This window comes from Lycium barbarum, chromosome 10 (genome assembly GCF_019175385.1).
Source record: "Lycium barbarum isolate Lr01 chromosome 10, ASM1917538v2, whole genome shotgun sequence".
NCBI classification, from domain to species: domain Eukaryota; kingdom Viridiplantae; phylum Streptophyta; class Magnoliopsida; order Solanales; family Solanaceae; genus Lycium; species Lycium barbarum.
The window spans coordinates 47173831-47198786 of NC_083346.1; the positions used below are offsets into that span (position 1 = coordinate 47173831).

Below are 24956 nucleotides of genomic sequence, written 5' to 3' on the forward strand. Positions count from 1 at the left end.
GTCTATTCCGCCGCTCAGTTTGGATTCGATATGACATTTTGATTTGTGCGACCGCTTAAGACATATTTTGATATAAATTCTGTTGATATGACTTTTATGCATTTTTGGAATATGCTCGGATTTGGTAAATGAATATGCGGTTTGGTCTGGGTACCCAGGTAGGGTGCCAGTCGCGGCCCACGGGGCTGGGTCGTGACACAAACACTAAACAGAACATGCTTTCATCAAAAGATCAATTTCAATCTATCATCAACCATGTTTGTTACACCATCAGCAAGACACCTCAATCAAAAGTTCAAATGATCAGGTCAAGGAAAGAGACAGGTTATAAAGATGTTACTCACAATATCAGCTTTCTCATGCACACCTTACTCATAATCATTTATGGTAAAGCATGTAAAGATGTCAAAGTAGAAAGGGGATTCAATACAAGATCTGATATTCATAATTACATAGACTTCAACTAACGAGAGAAAGATTTGTAGTACCATAACATTATTGTTTAAGCAAGGAGTAGCCAGTTAGACATGCCTAAAAACCTATCAGACATCTCCCTTTCACTCTTTAGCACAGCTCAAACATGACACAAGATAGGACTACTTCACCCCTAAAGGATAGATTGACCTGCATTCTCTATGACCACTATCCATTCAAGTGCCTCTTCTTATCAAAGACTCAACTAAGACAGGATAAAGATTTAACTGGGTTCAAACTACATCTTCTCTGAACTCAGACCCACCTCAACACTTTCTTAAGCATTTAAATCAATCCTACTTAGACAATAACTAGATAGGGCTGATTCATTACACAAATGAGCCGAAATAAAGTAAGATTCCATTTAATTTAATTTACCAAGGTTTTAGTGACTAATCATAGTCAGATTTTTACTACAGATGACCACAAACTGACTTAATATCATTAAGAAACCAACTTAGGCTAAGTATATTCACATTAGTACTTCCAACAAATCACCAACTCAACTAAACAGGGAAGATTACAGAAGCATGATCACAGAACAACCTTCAATAACATAATTCAGACTAATCATGCTAAAAAACATAGCTAAACAGGAGAAACTAAAGAAAACAAACATTAGGGAAGATTGACTAAGCATAGCAATACTCCTAAACTAAACAGGTCACTACCTAAACTTACTTAGAACAGAAAAAAAATAACAAAGCATTAACAAGATAAAATGTTACCTTTTTCGCGTGCAGCCTATGTCAAGAACTGAATTTGGAGCCTTTGTTACTTCCAATCCCAAACTCAGCAACAGAACAGAGGTAAAGTAAATAATATTTAGAAATTGAGAGACTCAACCCTAAAAATATTTAAGTCTAAAATTATACTATTAAGCCTAAATTTCAAGTTTGAACTCAAAATTCTAGCTTTTTGATGTTAAAAAACCCCTTTTTTAGTGTGAGGCATAGGGTTGTATTTATATAACCCCAAAATAATGCTAAGACCTTTTCCCACCGATGTGGGACTTGTGATTTTCACAAGTTTTCACTTGAAACAATGAATGAAGCACAAGATGGGAAGAGGTTGCAATCAACGGCTAGATTTGAGCCGGATTCACCTCAACCCGCTTGTAATCATGAAGAAAACGTAAAGAAATAAAGGAAAAGGGTGTGGATCGTACCTTTAGGGTGTGTTTGGGAAGATTTTAATGGAGAAAAGTTATGAAATGGACGAAGTCTCTGCCTCAACTACTTACACGCCTATTCGCTACTATAGATACGCCTAAACGGCGATGGGATAGGAGGAGAGAGGGAGCGCAGTGGTGGCGGCCCTAGAGTTTCACCCTAGCCGCAGATGACAAATGACTCCCCCTTCTGGGGTCTGATTTTGTGAAGAGGGAGTATATATATTTTGCGGGTTGGGCCGGGTCAAGTTTGTTGTGGACTGGGCTTGGCCAGCCATAAAAAGAAATGAAATGGGCCCTTTTTTCATATATACACACACAATGTATATATGTGTGTATACACGGTGTATATATGTGTAGAAAAAAGGGGAAAAATGGGTAGTCCAATAATTAGGCGAAAATTAAAATATCAATTATTAGCCATGATATTTTTAATTATAAACAAAATTAAGACATAATTAAACGATTAATGTCATTAACAAGCTGATTTTGCAATAATGATCTTAATTGTTTTGAACCATGGATTGGTTATTTCAATTATGGCAATAATTTGTACAAATGCATGCAGAATTAAGAATTAAAGGTAAATGGTCAATTCATTTAATTACTCAAACTCCTTGGATTAAAGGGAATAATATGTATTTGCTAATTTGATTTTTGACAATTTAAACAATTAAATAAATGATTATTATGAAATTGCTTTTCTTTGATTAAATCTAACAAATATCTCACAAATGTAATAAAATATACCAATTAATTTCCAGATGATTTATAATATTATAGAAATTATTTCACCAATTGAAAGGGGTGAATATTGACCCAAATAATTTTATTAAAATCATTTTGACCCTTTTAAATGCATGATTCACTTTGTTTGTCATCCCAGGACTCAGAGTAATTAAAATAAATTGTGGGAGGTCAAAAATTATGTGTCAACAAAAGGGACGAGCTCGAAAGGACATATGTATATAACCATGCTGGACATAACTGTATGAGTCGACAAGGCCATCATAGACACCTATATAACAAAATATAGGTCGAGAGGGCCATACGACGTCTAACTGTACCACAACTGTCTACAAGCCTCTACTAGAGTACATGACATAATCAGGTCAGGACAAGGCCCCGCCAAACCCATATGTACAACAAAAATATACCGTACCAAGACAGGACAACAACTTTGAGACATGTGGAGTGCTCCAATATTAGCTGAACAACAACCTACTGTAGCGGATCGTCAACCAGTCTACCTGAACCTACGGGCCTGAAATATAGCGTCCCCCAAGCAAAAGGGGTATCAGTACGAATAAAATACTGAGTATGTAAGGCATGACAGTAACATAAAAGAGACATAAAAGTACATAAGATAAAAGTAATGCAACATGTATATCTGAACTGCCTCTGAAAGCTAATGATATACATAAGTACTATATATATATATGCGTATATAATGCCTACTCATACATATATATATATATATATATATGCGTATGCGTATATAACGCCTGTCAAACCTCTGTGGGCATCCCATTGTATCACAATGGCCTCTGTGGGCATAATCATCATCATATAACTAGCTGATCAGGTGGTAGTGCGTATATAATGTTGTAACCTTTCCCATAACCCATAAAGATAACATATAAGTATACGCGTATATAATGCCTGTGTGGTTATGGTATATACATACATACAAATTATATATATATATATATACCTTTCCCATAGCCCATAAAGATAACATTTAAGTATACGCGTATATAATGCCTGTGTGGTTATGGTATATACATACATACAAATGATATATATATATATAATGTATGAGTATGATAAGAGCACATCAAGAATCTATCGGAGTGACGTAAGGTCGTTACACCTCCGAACATCGTTATGAGATAGCATTTTCATCAACAAGTGACTCTATGAAGCACACTAAATCTGGAGAGGAGCTTGCTAAGAACAATATTACTAGGACAAGAATCAACATAGAACATCTCTAGCTGCTAAGAATAGAATCATTATGGAGTAGTGTTACGTTTATGTTTTGTTCATATGGATCATGCCAAAAGAAGGAGAGTTAGCCTTAACAAACCTCAAGTCATCAACAGAATCCCACGACAAATCTATCAAACTAGTACTCCAATCCTATAACAAAGGAAGACACTTACAAACTTAGATGATACTAGCATATAATGTATATCAAACGATAAATCGATTCGAAAACGAAACGAGCAGCATTTCCCCTATTTCCTAATCATCACAACTCGTCCAACCGCCAACAATCAACACAACAACCTCTAATAATCCTCCTTTAAACTCACATCGACAACATTTAGAGATATACAATAAAACAGCCAGACATACGCTTCACATACGACACCTATACACCTCTTTCTTCCAAATACACCAAATATAACAACCTCAACACAATCTCAACATCAACTACTATCCATACAACAAGAATTTAGCTTAAAACTCAATAACAAGATGGCTCAAAACATATTACAACTCAACATAAACTCAAGTTCATATTTGAACCTTCCTTCCAACTTCTTTCCCTCCAAACCTAGTATAACCATCACATAGACTCATAAACATGGAAATAAGATGAATTCGTACCTCAAGGACTCAAGAACATGGCAACTACATGATTACTTCACCTTGAAGTATCCTCCAAAGCTACTACAAGAAGGAGAAACAAGTTTAAACAACACTTTGGGAACCTTTGGCACTTGATTCTTACTTTAATTCCTTAACTTCACTTAGGGGTTCATTACATATGTTGGAGAGGGTTTCTAGAAGTTTTAGAGGTCTAGGGAAATGAAGAAAATAATATAAAATGAGGAGGGTACGAAATATATATATATATATAAAAAAAAACTACCACCGAATTAAATCCATGGTCCACATTTACGGACAATAAAAATTATACGGTCCGTATAATTGGACTATAAATTACCAACAGTGGATTACCCCAACTGTTATCAAAATATGGTGGGGGTCAACTAAATATAAAGTCCGTATTTCATATACGGTCCGTAAATCCCAACTTTTGTTGAAACGCATTCTCGTCGATTTGTTTAATCTCTAATCCTTCCAACAGTTTAACCTCTAATCCTTCCCACACATACTAAGCATGAACTTAAACCCTCGTATACTCAAGATGAACACGTCTAATCTTATAAAACTATGAAGATAATTCCGCTCTCCAAATCTATAACAACCAACTCACAAAGACACTTAACGTACAAAAGTACGAGGTGTAGCATCCTTTCCCCATTAGAAACATTAATCCTCTAATTTTAATGTCATGACCCAACTAGGGGCCGCGACGGGTACCCGGGGCTAGTCACCGAGCACCGCTCGTTCTACTCCTCAACTTACTCAATTAATGCCCCTTTATCAGCTTATGCACGAATTATAGGAAAAACATGTTTTATACAAGAACATAAATGCTTTATATACATTTTCCTCTCGGCCATCAAAATAATATATATACATATAATGACATCTTGTGAGACCATCTAACCCACACTGCGTATCTACGAGCCTCTACTGACATACTGTATATATAAATGGAACAAGACTCCGCCGTGCCCAAAATATGCATATATACCAAAAGGGGAGTCACAAGCACATCCGAACAATGGAGTGCTCTCAATCAGCTGACAGCTACTATGGATCTGGATCAAGCTCACCTCTCTGTCTACCTGTGGGCATGAACACAGCGTCCAAAGAAAACAGACGTCAGTACAAATATTGTACTGAGTATGAGAGGCATAAACAATGAAACAAGACAATGATATAAAGAGAATATCAATATAAAGCCTCTGGATCTGACTGATAAACATAAGGAAAGTAATGCATGCTGTCTTACTCATACTCATCATCAAATCATATATGCATAATGTATAAGCTGCCCGTCCATGTCGGATCGGTGTAATAATCAATAACATTAGCCCGCGTCCAGGCCTCCCGCGTCCAGGGTACCATATCATGCCACCCACTAGTGGTGTCTGCCCATGCCAAATGGTCATGGTGTATCGGTATAGCTGCCCGCCTTAGCGGTGACTGCCCGGCCAACTAGGCGCGATGTAATATTATCATGACATGCTTATATTATTATAGTACATGCGTAAAGCTCAAGATCAACTATCCTTTATTGGGGTGACGTAAGGTCGAGATCCCCCGATTTCATTATGGAGCAATTAGTGACATTCGGCCTCACCTTGAAGGAATTAGCACATAAGGTGAGTGTGAGTAATCAATAACATCTTCATCATAGCATATCTCTTATCTTATATAGACATCTATAGATATAGGCTTTTAGCTTTTCAGAATGCATGAACTCATAAAGAGGAAAGGAATTTATACCATAGGATTCATGCCATTGAAAAGAAAGGACTAGCCTCACATACCTTTGTCATTTAGCTAGGCTATCTTTCACTTGATCTCCTTCGATATCACGTCTCTACCTTCACGAGAGAATTCAAATTAGTATTAGTTAATTGACTTAAGGAATACGTCACTATTTCTAGAGAAAATTGGGCAGAACTTCCTTTATTTATACTACTTTTCCCATAGTCCATATCAACTCCCAACGTTCTCAACAACATCCACATTATTACAATCAACAACCATCATTTATATATATTCACCACGTTCCACCATTTTCCTCCAATTTCTCCACATTTATGGTTATAGCTCGTTATCGCATCTTCTCATATATAATACTCATTTCATGGTCTAAACATCATTTAAAATGCATTCATGATCATAGTACATCAACATTCATGATTCCATTTAACTACCATTCAATTGTAACACTATTCACTCATTCAAGACCCATTTTCAATGTCTTTCTACAATTCAAGCATCTTAGCTTTCCAATACCTTAAACGACGTGATAAATTCATGAAACTTACCTTAGATGATGGTTGAATAAGTCTTGAGTAGTAATACCTTCTTTGCATCAAAACCCTATTTCACCTTTCTTGGGTTTTCTTGAGGTAGATGACCTTTACTTGCATTTCATACACTTTGTTTCATGGATTTAATGTTGTTGATCTTGATGTTCCTTTGATTCTCTTGGATGAATTGTTTTGGAGAATATTCTAGGGTGTTCTTGAATTGTGGAGATGAGAAATGAAATAAAATGAGGTTAGGGTCCCTTTTTAATACTGAAAATCTGATTTTTAATGAACAACAGTCGTGGTGTACAATGGTCGTAAACCACAGTTTACGGACCGTATACTGGTTTACGGTCCGTCATCCACGGTCGTATTTAAGCATATCAGAAACAGAAAGGTTGGCTGGAGATCCTGGCAGTTTACGACTCAGTTTACGGGCCGTACTTCGATTTACGGTCCATATTCTGGGTCGTATTTTACCATTTCAACATTTAACAGAAAGTCGAATTGGAAATGTTGAAGGACGATGGCACTTTACGGTCCATAAATCACTTTACGACCACTGGGCTGAAATAAAATTCCGCAACTTTATTATTTCTAAAAATTCATAATTAGCCATTCCCTACTTAGTAAAACATCGCACACTCATACCCTTCATTGGTCTATTCATTGTAGGCTCGCGGAAAATTTCTGAGGTGTAACAGTTAAACCTTCAGAAGTCTAAAATATTTCAGCAGAGTCTTCTCTGTAATCGCATTACTACCAACCTGCCACACATCCCCACAACATAGTGCAATGCCACACAGGGAAAACATAATCAACAACAACAATGGTCTCACACGACCAATAAAAATAATTGACAATATAATGCATACCTGAAGATTATGTTATCGCAGCCTGAACCTTCTCTGGGATAAAAAACAAATGAGGATATTTAGACTTCATATCTTCTTTATCGTCCCAAGTCATCTCATCTGCATTCTTATTCCTCCAGAGTACTTTTATGGAAGCTACATCTTTGGTTCGCAACCTATGAACCTGGCGATCCAGAATAGCAACAGGGACTTCCTCGTAGGATAACTGCTCTATAACCTGGACATCATGTACGGGTACATCCCTGGAAGGATCTTTGATGCACTTACGGAGCATGTATATATGGAAGACTGGATGTACAGACTCCAAGTCTGAAGGTAGGTCTAACTCATAGGCTACTCGGCCTACTCTACGCATAATCCCGTAAGGGCCAATATATTGAGACCTAAGCTTCCACATTTTATCGAACCTCATGATTCCCTTCATTGGTGACACCTTCAAGAACACCTAGTCATCTACCTAGAACTCCAAATCTCATCGTCTATTATCTGCATAAGACTTTTGGCAACACTGAGCTACTAATAACCTCTCCTAAATAAGCTTAAACTTTTCCATCGCCTGTTGGACCAAATTAGGCTCAATCAGCCTTAATTCTCCAACCTCGAACCATCCAATAGGAGATCTGCACTTCCGCCCATATAGGGCTTCATACAGGGCCATTTGGATACTGGAATGGTAACTATTATTATACCTGAACTTAATAAGCGGCAAATGATAATCCTAGCTACCTCTGAAGTTGATCACACATGCTTGTAGCATACCTGCATGCACCTGAATAGTACGCTCAGCCTGCCCGTCTGTCTGGGGATGGAATGTTGTACGAAGGTTCACCTATGTCCCCAATCCTTTCTGGAAGGATCTCTAGAAGTTAGCTGTAAACTATGCACCTCTGTCTGAAATAAAAGATATTGGAACACCATGAAGTCACACTATCTCTTTAATATATAACTTCACATAATCCTCAGCGGAATAAGTAGTCCTGATAGGTAGCAAATGTGTTGACTTTGTAAGTCTATCAACAATCACCCATATCGAATCAATCTTGCGCTAGGAATGAGGTAAGCATGTAATTAAATCCATATTAATCACCTCCTATTTTAGAGTTGGAATCTCTATATCTTGCAACAATCCACCAGGCTTCTGATGCTCAACCTTTACTTGCTGACAATTAGGGCATTAGGCTACAAACTCTGCTATATCTTTCTTCATACCATTCCACCAGTAAATCTCTTTGATATCATGGTACGTCTTCGTCGATCCTAAATGAATAGAGTAGCGGGAATAATGAGCTTCTGCCATAATCTGCTGACGTAATCCTACAACATCCGAAATGCACAATCTTTCTTGATACCTGAGAACTCCGTCTCTGGAAATCTCAAAGGGTGACTTCTTTTTCTGTGGGGTTGTCTCCCTATACTGAATCAAAGAAGGGTCCTCATACTGGTGTTCCTTAACCTCAGCTACTAAGGATGACGTCACTGTATCTGAACTGTAACTTCTGCATCACCTGAGTCCAATAATCAAACTCCTAGGCTGGCTAACTGATGAAGCTCATGAGCTAGCGTGGTAGGGTAACAGTGCTTTGGCGGATGACGGGATTAGTGTGAGTAGGTAATGGTGCTTGGTATAAGGGTGCGAAGTGGGTAGTTCCGGGGATTTGGATTGTGTTGGAGGGTGGTGGAGCGTGGTAAAAGGTACCAATATGTTCAACAGTGAGTGGATTCGGGGTGGATGGTGCAGTTCCAGCAGGGTAAGTGGGAAAATGGTCGGGCACTAGAGAACTCAATTATGCAAACGACAGAGGAGGCCTCCTTGCTTCAGCAGATGTTTCTTTAGCGGCATTGGCCAATTCAGATTTTTCATCTTTTTTTAAAGATCAGCAACATTTTCAAACAGAATGGCAATCACATCCTCGTGGTGCAATGCCCCTTTCGGGTCTGGGGATACCGAATCCCTCACGTTGAGTTCATTTTTGTTGTACTCGTCTTTCGAAGTACCTATCAGTTTTTCATTTCCTTTGGTTTGTTCAAAAAGGGATGCTGTCGTGGCTTTGGATCTAGTGAAGTATATGAGCGTGACATGACACGAATCAACCCCTTCTTTAAGAAAAGAAAAAAGTCAAAGCCAAATGATGTTAGTACGTTAGGTGATAATAATCAATACAAGATAATCACACACAATTTTGCAAGTAAGCACATAAAATATAGAAATTCATGCGTTCAATCCGAACATTCTATTGGTCCTCCATTCTGAAGGTTTTTGGATTTTTTTTGGATTTTGGTTTTATTGGATTTTGGTTGGGGAGTCTATGTTGACTTGCTTTTGTTGTCGTCGGTGGTTGATTCCACTATTCCGGAGCAACTTCTTTAATGCACTTTACACGGGGATAGGGGATATATATTTTAATAATATAGGGACCGAGTCTTATGTAGACTGCCTACGTATGTTGCCGTGGGAAATCAGACCCTTTCGTAGTTCGATTTACAAAACATATAATCCTTAATCCGTTTCTACCCAAAAGACTTCCCAGACCAGTCCCGATAAGGGCTTCCTATATATCCCCCTTAGATCATTAGGTCAGACGTAGTTTCTTTACATATAAATAGGAAGGGATAACATTTGATGCAAAAGTGGGGGATGCCTAAATATACCCAAAAGATGACTTCTCCTAGAAGTCATGACGGGTTGTTCTCACAACCAAGCATTCGGCCAGTGACCTAGCTTCTTAGCGACACGGAGGGAGTACAACTAAAATCTCTCCTCCTGTTTGAATTTGAAGGCTTCACATTCCTCGATGTCATGCCCTGGTGCTCCAGAATGGAACAAACAAATTCCCTTTATATTTGGCCTATTGGGTGATGGCTTCGAAGTAGTTCCAATAGGGTGGATCTTTCCATTACTTGCCAACTTTTGGAAGATGCTTGCATACGAGTCTTTAAAGATGGTGAAGTCAAAGCACCAATGTCACGACCCAACCGGAGGGCCGTGACGGGTACCCGATGCTAACCCACCCAGGCACCCCTTGACATACTTTCACATTTATCTCTAGGTGAGCCACATAGCTAATTCATAATTTCTATCCATCAATCATACTAATCCCATTGGACAACAATACATTTATATCATCATTAGTAATTATACCCATGGCAATGTACATAAGCTGACGAGGCTAAAAAAATGATATCCAAAATATAGGCCGACAAGGCCAAACACATCTAACCATATACACATGTCTACGAGCCTCTAAGGAGAGCATGTCATATCATATAGGCGGGACAGGACCCCGCTATGCCCATGAATATATACACAAAAGAATAAGTACTAAAAGTTATAGCTCGAATGAAATGGAGCTCCGCTATGTAGTCCCTGAGAAATATAGCTATGGATCAAGCCTGTCTCTCTGGCCACCTGCGAGCATGATGCATCGTCCACAAACAAAAGGACGTCAGTACGAAAAATGTACTGAGTATGTAAAGCATGATCAATATAATTATGAAAGCATAATAGACAACATAGAAATAGCATAGGATGACAGATAGGAGTATCATCGCCATAAGCACTTACTTGCTTTTCATAGGGACTTTCCATTTCTAATGCGAGATTGTGTACATACGTCTGTATTCGTATCCGTACTCATATACGTTCTCATTTACATTTCGTATCCATAGTCGTATTCATATACATATTCTTATTCGTATTCGTATAATATTCGTATTCATACTCATACTCATATCTATATCATATACATATCCATATCATTTACATAGCATTTACATAGCATACCTGACCACGAAGGTTCAGTGTTTCACGTACCCGACCATGGCTAGGCTTGGTTATCATACATACCTGGCCAACCAAGGCTTTAGGGTTACACATACCTGGCCCTACCAAGGCTTCAGGGTTATACGTACCCAACTGCAGAGGTGCGCGTGCATTACATAAATGTATATATTCTACCCGGCCTTATAAGCTCGGGGTTCCATAATAGTCATACATAGACACATATACATAATAGCTCATAAGCATCTTTACCATCAATACTATTATCATCGTCATCATTATTATCACCATTATCGTCGTTCGTTACATCTATCTTTATAGGCTTACTCGTCATATGAGGAATCTAGTACAATCATAAGATATCGAGAATCATGAGCTTAGTAGCTTTTAAAGATAGAATCATTTAGAAGACATCATAGATTTATAGAAGATTTAGATACTTGGCCAAAGAACCATGCCTTATGAAAGAAGGGTTAGCCTTACATACCTTTCCGTTCAACTATTTTATCACTTGCACGTCTTCCTTCAATGCTCACGTTTCTACCTTTATTAGAGTTATACTATCATTAGAAAGTCGATAACTTAACATACATGACTAAAGCTTAGAGAGAATTGGACAGCGTCTCCTCTATTCATACGACTTCCTCCATATCATACATCAACTCCCAAACATCAACCATAACATTCACAATATCATAACAATTCTCTTTATTCACATACATTATCCTTACCTCTCAATTCACTTCCAGTTTATCCATATTCATGGTCATAGCATACTATTATATCCACTCTTATACAATGTCTATCCCATGTTCTTAATGTCATTTATAACATTATTATAATCATAACATATCAAGAATCATTACTCAACCCAAGCCATTACACAAAAATGACACTATTCCCACATTCATGACCCATTTTATATCTCCTTCTACAATCCAAGTGTTTCAACTTCTCAATACCTTAAATAACATGGAAAGATCATAAAACTTACCTTAGATGTTGTAGGAATAAGCTTTGAATGGAAATACTTCACTGGAGCCAAAACCCTAGTTCATATCCAATGAAATTTCTTGGCTTGGATGATCTTTAATGAGTTTCTTACACTTGGTTTTCTTAGTTTTATGAAGTTGATCATAAATTTCTCTTGTGTTCTTGTAGATGAAGAGTGGAGAGGGTTTCTAGAAAGTTCTTGAAGTGTTGGATGAAAAATGAAATGAAATAATGACTTGGTCCCTTTTTAATAACGTGAAAAATCTGATCTGTCGGGAAAATTATACGGACATTATACGGTCCGTATAAGTGATCGTGAAATCGTCCCTTTAATCACTCGACTCTGTGTCCATTATACGGTACTTTATAAGTGACTATAAAATCACCTCTTCAACATCTCGCCTCTGGGACAATTATACGGCACATTATACGGGCCATATAACTTTATACGGTCCATATAAGTGACCGTATAATCTCACCAGTGAGGGACTTCACTGTGATAATTCTGTAGACCGTAAAATCATCCGTATAACATTATACGGACCGTATAATCGACCGTATAAATCATCTCTTCACTGATCTTGGTTTGATCTCCACTCCTTATGGAACCTTCTTGACACTTGTTTATCACTTCATTAACAATCTAAGGGACGTTATAATTCTTCTCCAAGATGCTATTAAATCATCATTAACTTGTTACTCGTAAATCCTTTTCGATACACATCGCATGCCTTTCCCTCTCTTGGCAAACTTTCTCCTCTCACTACGAATGTCTTTGAAATCTTAATTAGGGTCATCAAATATCATTCCTTACTTATTGAAATACCGTATACTCGTACTCTTCATTAGTCTATTCACTGTACATCAACGGAAAATTTTCCGAGGTGTAACATTCTCCCCCCCCCCCCCCTTAAGAACATTCGTCCTCGAATGTTAAATTCTTGGCGATTCTATAAATATTTTGCCAGAGTTTCCTCTGTAATATGGTACTACCGTCCTGTCATAACAGCCCATAATAACAATGCCTCACAGGGCCACAACATAATAGCAACAGAGTTTGGCCACACACGACCCAAAAGCATAAAAAGGAAACATACATATCTTATGATCTTGATGTCTCATCTTGGATTTCTTCTAGGGGCTGAAATAAATGCGGGTACTTGGATTTCATATTTTCTTCCGCTTCCCATGTCATTTTTTCTCATTTATTATTTCTCCACAAAAAGTTAACGGAGGCCACTTCTTTGTTTCTAAGCCTCTGTACTTGCCTATCTAATATGGCAATGGGTACCTCTTCATAAGCTAACTTTTCTGTCACTTGTACATCATTTACTGGCACGATCCTAGTAGGATCTCCAACACATTTACGAAGTATCGAGACATGGAAAATTGGGTGAACTGACTCCAAATCAAGAGGTAGATCTAATTCATAGGCCACTTTGCCTACCTTGCGCACAATCTCATAAGGCCCAATGTATCGGGGACTAAGTTTCCCCTTTGTGCCAAATCTCATTACACCCTTCATTGGTGACACTTTTAAGAATACCTAATATTTCACTTTGAGCTATAAGTCCCTTAGACGATTATCCGCATAGGACTTTTGATGACTTTGGGCTGCTAATAACCGATCTTGTATGAGCTTAACTTTCTCTATGGCTTGCTGGACCAAGTCTGGCCCTATCAATTTAGTCTCTCCTACCTCGAACCACCCAATTGGGGATCTACACTTTCGCCCATATAAAGCCTCATACGGTGCCCTTTGGATGCTAGAATGATAACTATTGTTATAAGCAAATTCAATGAGTGGTAAGTGATCATCCCAATTACCTCCAAAATCTATCATACATGCCCGTAACATATCCTCAAGAGTCTGAATGGTACGTTCATCTTGTCCATCAGTCTGCGGGTGAAATGTCGTGCTAAGGCTCACTTTAGTTCCCAAACCCTCTTGGAAGGACTTCCAAAAATTAGCTGTAAACTGAGTTCCTCTATCTGAGATAATAGATACTGGGATACCATAGAGTCGCACTATTTCTTTAACATAAAGCTTTGCATAATCTTCTGCCACATATGTCGTTCTGACTGGTAAGAAATGAGCTGACTTTGTGAGTCTATCCACAATTACCCATATAGAATCATACTTACATCGAGAATGGGGTAAGCCTGTAATGAAATCCATGTTAATCACTCCCCACTTCCAAGTTGGAATTTCTACAGCTTGCAACAATCCGCCCGACTTTTGGTGCTCGATTTTCACTTGTTGACAGTTGGGACATTGAGCTATGAATTCCGCCACATCTTTCTTCATCCCATTCCACCAATATATATACTTAAGATCATGGTACATTTTTGTTGCTCCGGGGTGGATGGAATAACAGGAGCAATGGGATTCTCTCAATATTTGGTGGCGTAAACCTGCCACATCAGGAACACATAATCTGCCTCGGCATCGTAGAACTCCGTCTCCTGCAATCTCAAATGATGACTTCTCCTTCTGAGGGAGTGTATCTCTGTAATGCATTAGCATGGGATCTTCGTATTGTCGCTCTTTCACTTCCACTACTAGCGACGAGACTGCTGAATTCTGAAGGGTAGTTCCCCTGCTACCTGAGTCTACTACTCGAACTCCTAGGCTAGCTAACTGTTGGAGCTAACGAGCCATTTCTCTTTTCTCTGGCTCAACATCACATAAACGTCCCATAGATCTACGGCTAAGAGCATCAGCCACAACATTTGCCTTTCCAGGGTGATATAAAATATCAACATCATAATCTTTTAGCAATTCAAACCATCGTCGTTGCCGCAAATTCAACTCTTTCTGCTTGAACATATACTGAAGGCTCTTATGATCTCCACATGGACACCATATAAATAATGTCTCCACATCTTTAATGCATGAATCACTGCAGCCAATTCTAGATCATGGGTTGGATAATTTTTCTCATGTTTCCGTAATTGCCTGGAAGCATACGCAAACACTTTACCATGTTGCATCAACACACAGCCTAGCCCAATACCTGAAGCATCGCAATAAATAACATATCCTTTTAATCCCTCTGGAAGTGTCAGGATTGGGTGTTACACCTTGGAAAACTCCCCGTTAATGTAAAGTAAATAGGCTAGCAAGGAACACGAGGTATACGATGATTTGTATAAGTAATATCATTTGATGATCTTAATCGAGATTCGAAGACATTTGACCAAAAGGAAGAAGTTTGGTAAAGAAAGTAAAGGATATGTTGCGTGTCGGGTAAGAATTTTTGAGCGACGAGTTAATGGTGGCATAACTATGACTTGGAGATGAGTGATAACGTCCCTTAGACTGGTATTGAGGTGCTAAATAATTGTCAAGAAAGTCCCATAAGGATTGGAGATCAAACGAGTCGACGAGAACGAAAACGGAACCACTGGGCATTATACGGCCCAACATACGGACCGTATAAATTATACTGGCCGTATCTTAGGCCGTATAATTGGTCAAGAGGGGAAGCACATTCTGGACCAAACATACTGTCCAACATACGATCAGTAAAAAATATACGGACCGTATGTTGGTCCGTATACGTTGATCGGGCCAGCTTTTAATTCAATATAAGGGACCCTTTTTCATTTCATCTTACTTCATTCCCACTCTCCACAAGTTAAGAACCCTCTAGAATATTCTCCATCACTCATCTACAAGAAAATCAAAGGAAATCCATGATCAACCACTTCAATCCATGAAAACAAGTGTGTGAAACCTAGCTAAAGTTCATCTACCTCAAGGAATCCCAAAAGAAGTGAAATAGGGTTTTGGTGCAAGAGGAGTATTTTCATTCAAGGCTTGTTCAACCATAATCCAAGGTACGTTTCATGATCATATCATGTTGTTTAAGGTATTGGAAGGCTACGATACTTGAGTTGTAGAAAGACATAGAAAATGGGTCATAAATGAGTGAATAGTGTCATGGTTGAATAGGGGTTGGATTGAATTATGAATGTTGGTATGTTGTGATTATGAATACGCTATAAATGACGTTTAGACCATGAAATAAGTATTATGTATGAAAAAATGCGATAATGAGCTATAACCATAAATGTAGAGAAATTGAAGAGAAATGATGAATTATGGTCAATGTATATAAATGACGATTGTTGATTGCAATATTGTGAGTGTTGTTGTGAATGTTTGGGAGTTGATATAGAACATGGGAAAAGTAGTATGAACAAAGGAAATGTTTCCCAATTTTCTCTAGCATTAGTAAGTCCGTTCTTATAATTGTTAGCTAATGTCGATACGAATTCTCTTGAAGGGCGAACGTGTGCATAAAGGAGGGCAAGCAAGCGATAGATTAGTTAAGCGACAAAAGGTATGTAAGGCTAGTCCTTTCTTTCCAAGGCATGAATCTTATGATATGATATCCCCTCCTTCTTCAGGATTTTCCTACGTACCAAAAACTATGAGTTTCTAATTATGAAGAGCTTCACAAGATAAAGGAAAGAGATATGCTATGAGCATGATGATACCGACGATGGATATAAGTTCTAAAGTTAGGATACGGCATTCTTACGGAACTAATGATCCTTATGTAACTTCTATGATATTATGTTCCCTAACTCTCCATAACCTTCCTACCTTCCGTAAAACTAAGAGTTTATGATCAGGAATAGCCACGTGAGATAAAGATAAGAGGCATGCTATGAACACGATAATGAAGATGATAAACTTAAGTCTAAAGATCTTAGAGTTCATGGTATAATGTTTCTACAAGCTAATGACATTAACTATGATCTATTGGTGTTGCTTGTTGTATACACTCACTTTATATACTAATTCCTTCAAGGTGAGACAGACTACCTATGAATGCTCCGTAATGTAATCGGGGGTTCTCGACCTTATGTCACCCTGACATTGTTATAGATTGTCCATAAGCCTTAATGCACGTCCTATGACCAATGTTCCGAAAAATTACGAGTCTATGTCCATAAAGAATTTCATATGAGATAAAGGTGAGAGATATGCTATAGAAACGATAATGGTAATAATGAGCTTAAGCCTAAAAGATTATAAAGACTATCATACAATACTTATACGAAATTCGTGATACGAATATGATGTGATTTTCATAGATTGTCTTTAAATTTAAATGTGTGCATTAATGAAAGGTTACGATAAGCTTATAAGATGTATCTGATGGCAATGATAATGATGAGATATACTGATCCCTGTATGATGTATGTGATATGGTCGAGCCACTACGTGGCCGAATACGGAAGATATGTATGTGATATTGTCGAGCTACTACGTGGCCGAATACGGATACTGTCGAGCCACTACGTGGCCGAATACGAAAATTTTCGAGCACTACGTGGCCGAATACAGATAATGTATTATGTGTATGAGAAGCTACGGTATCACGATGACGAATTATACGACATGATGGTATATACGCCATGATGATTCATCTATGACGATTATGTATATGTGATATATGTATGAAATGTATCCATCCTTGCCGATCGTGCAGGTTTTGCCTTCACATTATGACTTATGATTTCTCTATCATGTTTATTTCATTCATGTCTTACATACTCAGTACAATATTCGTACTGACGTCCGTTTTCTTTGGATGATGTGTTCATACCCACAGGGAGACTGGGAGACGACGCAGACCTTTAGGAGCTATCAGCAGATTTGCAGAAGCACTCCATTATTCCGGAGGTGCTAATCGGGTTTATACTTTTGTGTATATATATATATATATATGTACATGTATTTTGGGCACGACGGGGTCTTGTCCAGTCCATATGTCTAGTACCCTAGTAGAGGCTCGTAGATGTGTATGTGTGGGTTATATGGTCTCACAAGGTCACTACTGTATGTATACGTTTGTAGGTGTATATTACCATTTTGATAGCCGAGGGGCTTATGTATAAAAGTATTTATGTTCTAAAATGGAAAATTATTTGGCTTATGAATTTGATAAAAGAAGGCCTATTGAGTATAGTGAGTAGCAAAACGAGTGGTGCTCGGCGGTTAGCCCCGGGTACACATCGCGGCCCCTAGCTGGGTCGTGACAAAAGTGGTATCAGAGCGGTTCAGTCCTAGGAAGTGTCTACGAGCCGTATCTAGTAGAGTCTTGTTTATGGTGTGTTGCGCGCCACATCAATAAACAAGAGGCTAGAGGGCATTTAGGAAAAATGACCATCTTTCTTCTTATGAGATCGTACGATAGAGCCATGTATAAGATTTTATCCTTCCTAATAGTGTGTTGTGATTTCAGAATGCCGCCAAAGGTAAAAGCTACAGCACCCCAAAAGGGCAAGACTACGGCAAAAAGGCGGGTAGAAAGAGAGCCTCCGATGTTTGTAGATGAGGGCGAGTCACATAATGAGGCCCTATCTAATACTTCCTCCACCCCGCCTAATGTGGAAGAACAAGAAGGAGCTCCAGCTCCAATTCCTCCCTCGGTTGCTTCGGGTCAACAAGTGACCGAGGCTATCCGCTTATTGACACAGCTAGTTGCCGCCCAGGCACATCAACAGGGTTCGGGTTCAAGTGACAGGGCCGTTAGTATTAGAGCCCGCGATTTTATGAGTTTGAATCCCCCGGATTTTTTTGGGTCAAAGCCGGATGAAGACCCTCAAGGTTTTATTGATGAAATGTTGAGAACATTAAAGATTATTCATGCCTCTGAAACCGAATCGGTGGAGTTAGCATCTTATAGACTCCGGGACGTGGTAGTCATATGGTATAATAGTTGGGTATTATCAAGAGGAGAGAATGCACCTCCTCCGATTTGGCAAGAATTTATAGATGCCTTCATCCGCCATTACTTGCCACCCGAGGTCCGCCGAGCTAAAGCGGATAGGTTTTTAAATTTGAAACAAGGAAATATGAGTGCTCGGGAGTATAGCCTTCAATTCAATTCATTGGCTAGATATGCCCCAGCTATGGTGTCCGATATGGGAGATAGAGTGCATAGGTTTGTGAGTGGCCTAAGGCCACATTTGTTCAAAGATTGCTTAACGGCTTCATTGCAAGACGGGATGGATATTTCCCGCATTCAAGCCTATGCTCAAAATCTAGAAGAGCAACGATATCCGCAAAGGGGTGAGCGTGATATGGATCAGGGGCCAAGTAAGAGGGCTAGATCCATAGGTAATGATAGCGACTATAGAAGGGGATCGAGACAGATGTATTCTGGACACTCAAGTCAGTCGGTGACTAGTATACCTCCTTGAGTTGTAGACCAGGGGTCCGACTTCTCTAGTCATCCCGGACCGGATCAGAGTTTCATAGAGTTGGGCTCTCGGTATAGGAATGATTCAGGACAGAGGAGATCATTTATACCACGATGTAGCCAGTGCGGTAAGCTACATTGGGGACCGTGCCGATTGGGTTCGGATGTTTGTTATGTTTGCGGCCAATCAGGTCATATTATGAGAGAGTGACCATTTTGAGGCGGTAGGCACGCGGTTCAGCCCGCAGGATCAGCGACTGGCTCTTCTTCGGTGTGCCCGGGAAGGCAGACTTCCCCGGTTCCAGCAGGTCTAGGTAGAGGTAGAGGGGGAGCGTCTACTTCAGGTGCCACTCAGCCCCGTATATGTGCTTTAGCTGAGCGACAGGATCCAGAGTCATTTCCCGATGCCGTCACAGGTATATTTGAACCTTTGATAATGTGTGAAAGGAGAAATAAATATTTATCATATTAGACAAGTATGAATTGAGAGGTTTTATGCTATGTAGCGACGGTAATCGGTAAAGTACGATATGCGGTATTAACACTTTTTAGATATATCCTTGAGGATAGTATTGATCCACCACCGTTAATCTATATGAAATACCTTTAAAAGTACTACTGATAAGACTTAAAGGGGATTGTAAGGACGATGCCACACAAGTGTTAAGGAAGTAGGGTGTGAAGGGTAGAACCTCCAAGATAGCAGTTGCTAAAGAATAGAGAAAAGATAGGGTCAGTTAGAAAAAGTAAGAGAGCGATATGCGCTACCGAGTGAGTTAGTTATAAATGAAAGCTTCCTTATCATGCAGACTATATTGTCAATATATTTTATGAAGATGTGAGTGTAAGGAAAATATGCGAGACATGAGTTATAGCGCTTTAGAAGTTACCATTACAGGATTATTGAGTTAGTAGTACGAGACTGCATAATCAATGAAGGACATGAGAGATGTCCTAGAAGAATTTATTGTATGATCGAAAGGGAATGGGAGAGGTGTAGGCAGGTATGAAAATTCCCCCCCCCCCCCCCAAATAGCCCCAGGATGTAAGTTAAGAAATAAAAATGCAAGCTTGAAAAGGGTATGTACGTGTTCTTTTCATGCTTTTGGTCGTGTGAGGCCATAAATATATTGTTATTGTGTTGTGGCCCTGTGAGGCAATATTATTATGGGTTGTTGTGATAGGACGGTAGTGCCACATTACAAGCGAAACTCTGGAAAACTTTTCGTAGAATTCCAAGTGTTTAACATTCGAGGACGGATGTTCCAAAAGGGGGGGGGGGGGGGGGGGGAGGGGAGAATGTTACACTTTGGAAAATTCCCCGTTAATGTAAAGTAAATAGGCTAGTGTTACACCTTGGAAATTTCCCCTGCTAGCGTACAGTGATTAGGCCAATGAAGGGTATGACGTATATGGTGTTTTGACGAGGGATAACGTCCTTTAGACTGGTATTGTGGTGCTAAATAATTGTTAAGAAGGTTCCATAAGGATCGGAGATCAAACGAAATGACGAGAATAAGACTCAGTGAACTGATGGGTTATACGGTCGATTATATGGACCGTACAACATTATACGGCCGTATAATGGACCGTAAAAGAGTCACAGAATAAGGTTGCTGAAGGGATGATTTTAAGGTCAATTATACGGACCGTATAAAATTATACGGCCCGTATAATGTACCGTCAAGTTGACACAGAAAAGGGTAGTCACTGGAGCAGTTTTACGGTCGATTATACGGACCGTATAATGATGTCGGGCCAGATTTCAATTTTTAAATAAGGACCCAAGTTCATTTTATTTATTTCATCTTCTCTCTCCACGACCCGACATCTCTCTAGAACTTTCCAAAACTCTTCCAATACAAGAATCCAAGTGAAAATCAAGACCAACAACACCCAAATCCGTGAAATCAAGAGTGTGAAATTTATCAAAGTCCATCTACACCAAGAAATTGCAAATGAAGTGAAGTAGGGTTTTTAGTATAAAAGAGTATTGCTACTCAAGAATTGTTCAACCATCATCTAAGGTAAGTTTCATGACCATCTCATGTTGTTTAAGGTATTGAAAGGTTAAAATACTTGAATTATAGAAAGGCATAGCAAATGGGTCATAAAGGGATAAATAGTGCAAGTGGTTGAATGGTAATTGGATTGAATCATGAATGTTGATGTGTTGTGATTATGAATATGTTATAAATGATGTTTATATCATGAAACAAGTATTAGATGCGCGAAAACACAATAATGAGTTATAAGGATAAATGTGGGAAAATTGGAGAAAAATGGTTGAAGGTGGTAAATATATATATATGATGATTGTTGAAAGCAATATTCAGGATGTTGTTGTGAACGTTGGGAGTTGATATAGATTATGGGAAAAGTAGTATAGATAAAGGAAGTGCTGCCCAATTTTCTCTAGAAATAGCGACGCATTCCCTTCGTCAATTAACTAACGTCTATGCGAATTCTCTCTTGAAGGTAACGACGTGACGTTAAAGGAGAGCAAGTGAACGATATCTTAGCTAAACGACAAAGGTATGTGAGGCTAGTCATTTCCTTTTAATGGCACGAATCCTGTAGTATGAATTCCTTTCCTCGTCATGAGTTTGTATATTCCGGAAAGCTAAAAGCCTATATCCATAAATGTCTATATAAGATAAGAGCTATGATATGACGGTGCCATATTGTTAATGATACTATTTGTCGCTTACACTCACCTTATATGCTACTTCCTTCAAGGTGAGGCAGGATGTCGATGATTGTTCCACAATGACATCGTGGGATCACGACCTTACGTCACCCCGATAGAGTATAATTGAACTTGAGCCCTATGCATGTACTATGATAATATAAGCATGTTATGATGATGATATTACTATTACACCGCGCTATTTGGCCGGGCAGTCACCGCCAAGGCGGGCAGCTATACACCATGGCTATATGGCATGGGCAGACACCACTAGTGGGCGGCGTGAGATGATACCCCGGACGCGGGAGGCCTGGACGCGGGCTAATGTTGTTGATTATTACACCGATCCTATATGGACGGGCAGCTTATACATTATGCATATATGATACACTGATGAGTATGAGTAAGACAGCATGCATTACTTTTATTGTAATTGTCAGTCAGATACAGCTGTTTCGCATTGATATTCTCTATATATCATTGTCTTATTTTATTGTTTATGCCTCTTATACTCAGTACAACATTCGTACTGACGTCCGTTTTTCTTTGGACGCTGTGTTCATGCCCACAGGTAGACAGGGAGGTGAGCTTGATCCAGATTCTTAGCAGCTGTCAGCTGATTGAGAGCACTCCATTGTTCGAAGGTGCTTATGATTCTTCTTTTGGTATATATATATATACATTTTGGGCACGGCGGAGTCTTGTTTCGTCTATATGTTTAGTATGTCAGTAGAGGCTCGTAGATACGCAGTGTGGGTTAGATGATCTCATAAGACGCTATTATGTGTATATATTATTTGATGACCGAGAGGAAAATGTATATAAGGCATTTATGTTTCCATATAAAATATGTTTTTCCTACAATTAGTGTATAAAGTTGGTGAAAGAGCATTAAGTGAGTAAGATGAGTAGTAACTCGAGTGGTGCTCAGTAGCTAGCCCCGGGTACCCGTCGCGGTCCCTAGCTGGGTCGTGACAAAAGTGGTATCAGAGCAGTTCGTCCTAGGAAGTGTCTACGACCCGTGTCTAGTAGAGTCTTGTTTATGGTGTGTTGCGCGCCACATCAATAAACAGGAGGATAGAGGGCATTTAGGAAAAATGACCATCCTTCTTCTTAGGGAATCATGCGATAGAGCTATGTGTAAGATTTTGTCCTCCCTAATAATGTGTTATGGTTTCAGAATGCCGCCAAAGGGAAAAGCTGCAGCAGCCCAGAAGGGCAAGATTATGGCAAAAAGGCGTGTAGAAAGGGAGCCTTCGATGAATATAGACGAAGGCGAATCACATAATGAGGCTTTGTCTAATACTTCTTCTACCGCGCCTAATGTGGGAGAGCAAGGAGGAGCCCCAGCTCCGATCCCTCCACCGGTTGCTTCGGGTCAACAAATGAACGAGGCCATCCAGTTATTGACACAATTGGTCGCCGCACAGGCACAACGACAAAATGTGGGTTCAAGCGATCGGGCAGCAAGTACCAAGGCCCGTGATTTTATGAGTCTAAATCCTACGGAATTCTTCGGATCAAAGCCGGATGAAGACCCGCAAAGTTTCGTAGATGAGATGTTGAGGACATTGAAGATTATCCATGTCACGACCCGGCTAGGGGGCCGCGACGAGCACCCGGTGCTACCCCACCCGGGCACCCCCTTATCGTACATAACATAACATCTAGGTGAACCATAAGTCAATTCGTGCTTTTCTTATCGTTAATCATATTGATCCCATTAGACGACCATCATCATTTAACATATCATAAGCATCTGTGCCACATCATAAGTACAAGGCCGACGTGGGTAACAAAAGATATACAAAACATGGGCCGACATGGCCGAACATCTCTACCCACATACACATGACTACGAGCCTCTAAGAGTATGACATATCGTATGAGCGGGACAGGACCCCGCTATGGCCATTATTATATACACAAAAGAATAAGTACCCAAAAGCTACGGCTCCGAAAGAAATGGAGCTCTGCTATGCAATCTCTGAATAAGCAGCTATGGATCAAGTCTGTCTCCCTGTGCACCTGCGGGCATGACGCAGCGTCCACAAACAAAAGGACGTCAGTACGAAGAATGTACTGAGTATGTAAAGCATGATCAACATCAATATAGAAGCATAATAGATATCATATGAAGATAGCATAGGAGGGGAGACAGTGATATCATCATCATCATGTCGCTTACTTGCATACATCGTCGTTCGTATCCCATAATAATACTCGTACCATACTTGTGCTCATATTCGTATACATGTCCTTATTTGTATTCTTATACATAGTATTATCACATTCATATTCATATTATATACATATCCATACACTTATATACATACATAGAGTACCCGACCATAAGGTTCGGTGTTTCATACGTACTTGGCCAACCAAGGCTCAATGTTATTTCTACCTGGCCCTACCAAGGCTTCAGGGTTATCCGTACCATCTGCAGACGTGCGCGCGCATTTCGTAATCGTATACATACTTCATACATATTCATATACATATATTCTACCCGGCGTTATAAGCTCGTGGTTCATTATAGCCCTTCATAGGCACATATAAGTATAATAGCCCGTAGGCACCTTTTGCATCATTTTTATATCATTATCATTACTATCCTCATCGTTATCATTACATCTACATTATGGACTTACTCGTCATACGAGGAACATAGCATAATCATAGTACATATCAAGGGTCGTGAGCTTATGAGCTCGGAATGTCAACCATGTGAAGACAACATACTCATATGGAGGAATTAGGAATTTGGCCAAGAACCATGCCTTATGAAAGAAGGGTTAGCCTTACATACCTTTCCGTCAAACTATTCTACACTTTCACGTTCC

General features: G+C 39.3%; 1 protein-coding gene across 1 annotated transcript in view; it reads right to left on the reverse strand.

The window, feature by feature from the left end:
* Positions 1-7256: 7256 nt before the first annotated feature.
* Positions 7257-24956, reverse strand: part of LOC132612986 (uncharacterized) — a 97422-nt gene continuing 79722 nt past the window's right edge. The window contains exons 2-4 of the mRNA XM_060327048.1: positions 8777-8923; positions 7456-7669; positions 7257-7319 (exon numbers count right to left, since the gene is read on the reverse strand). Of these exons, the coding sequence (XP_060183031.1) occupies positions 7257-7319; positions 7456-7669; positions 8777-8923 (424 nt within the window). The remainder of the gene's footprint in view (positions 7320-7455; positions 7670-8776; positions 8924-24956) is intronic.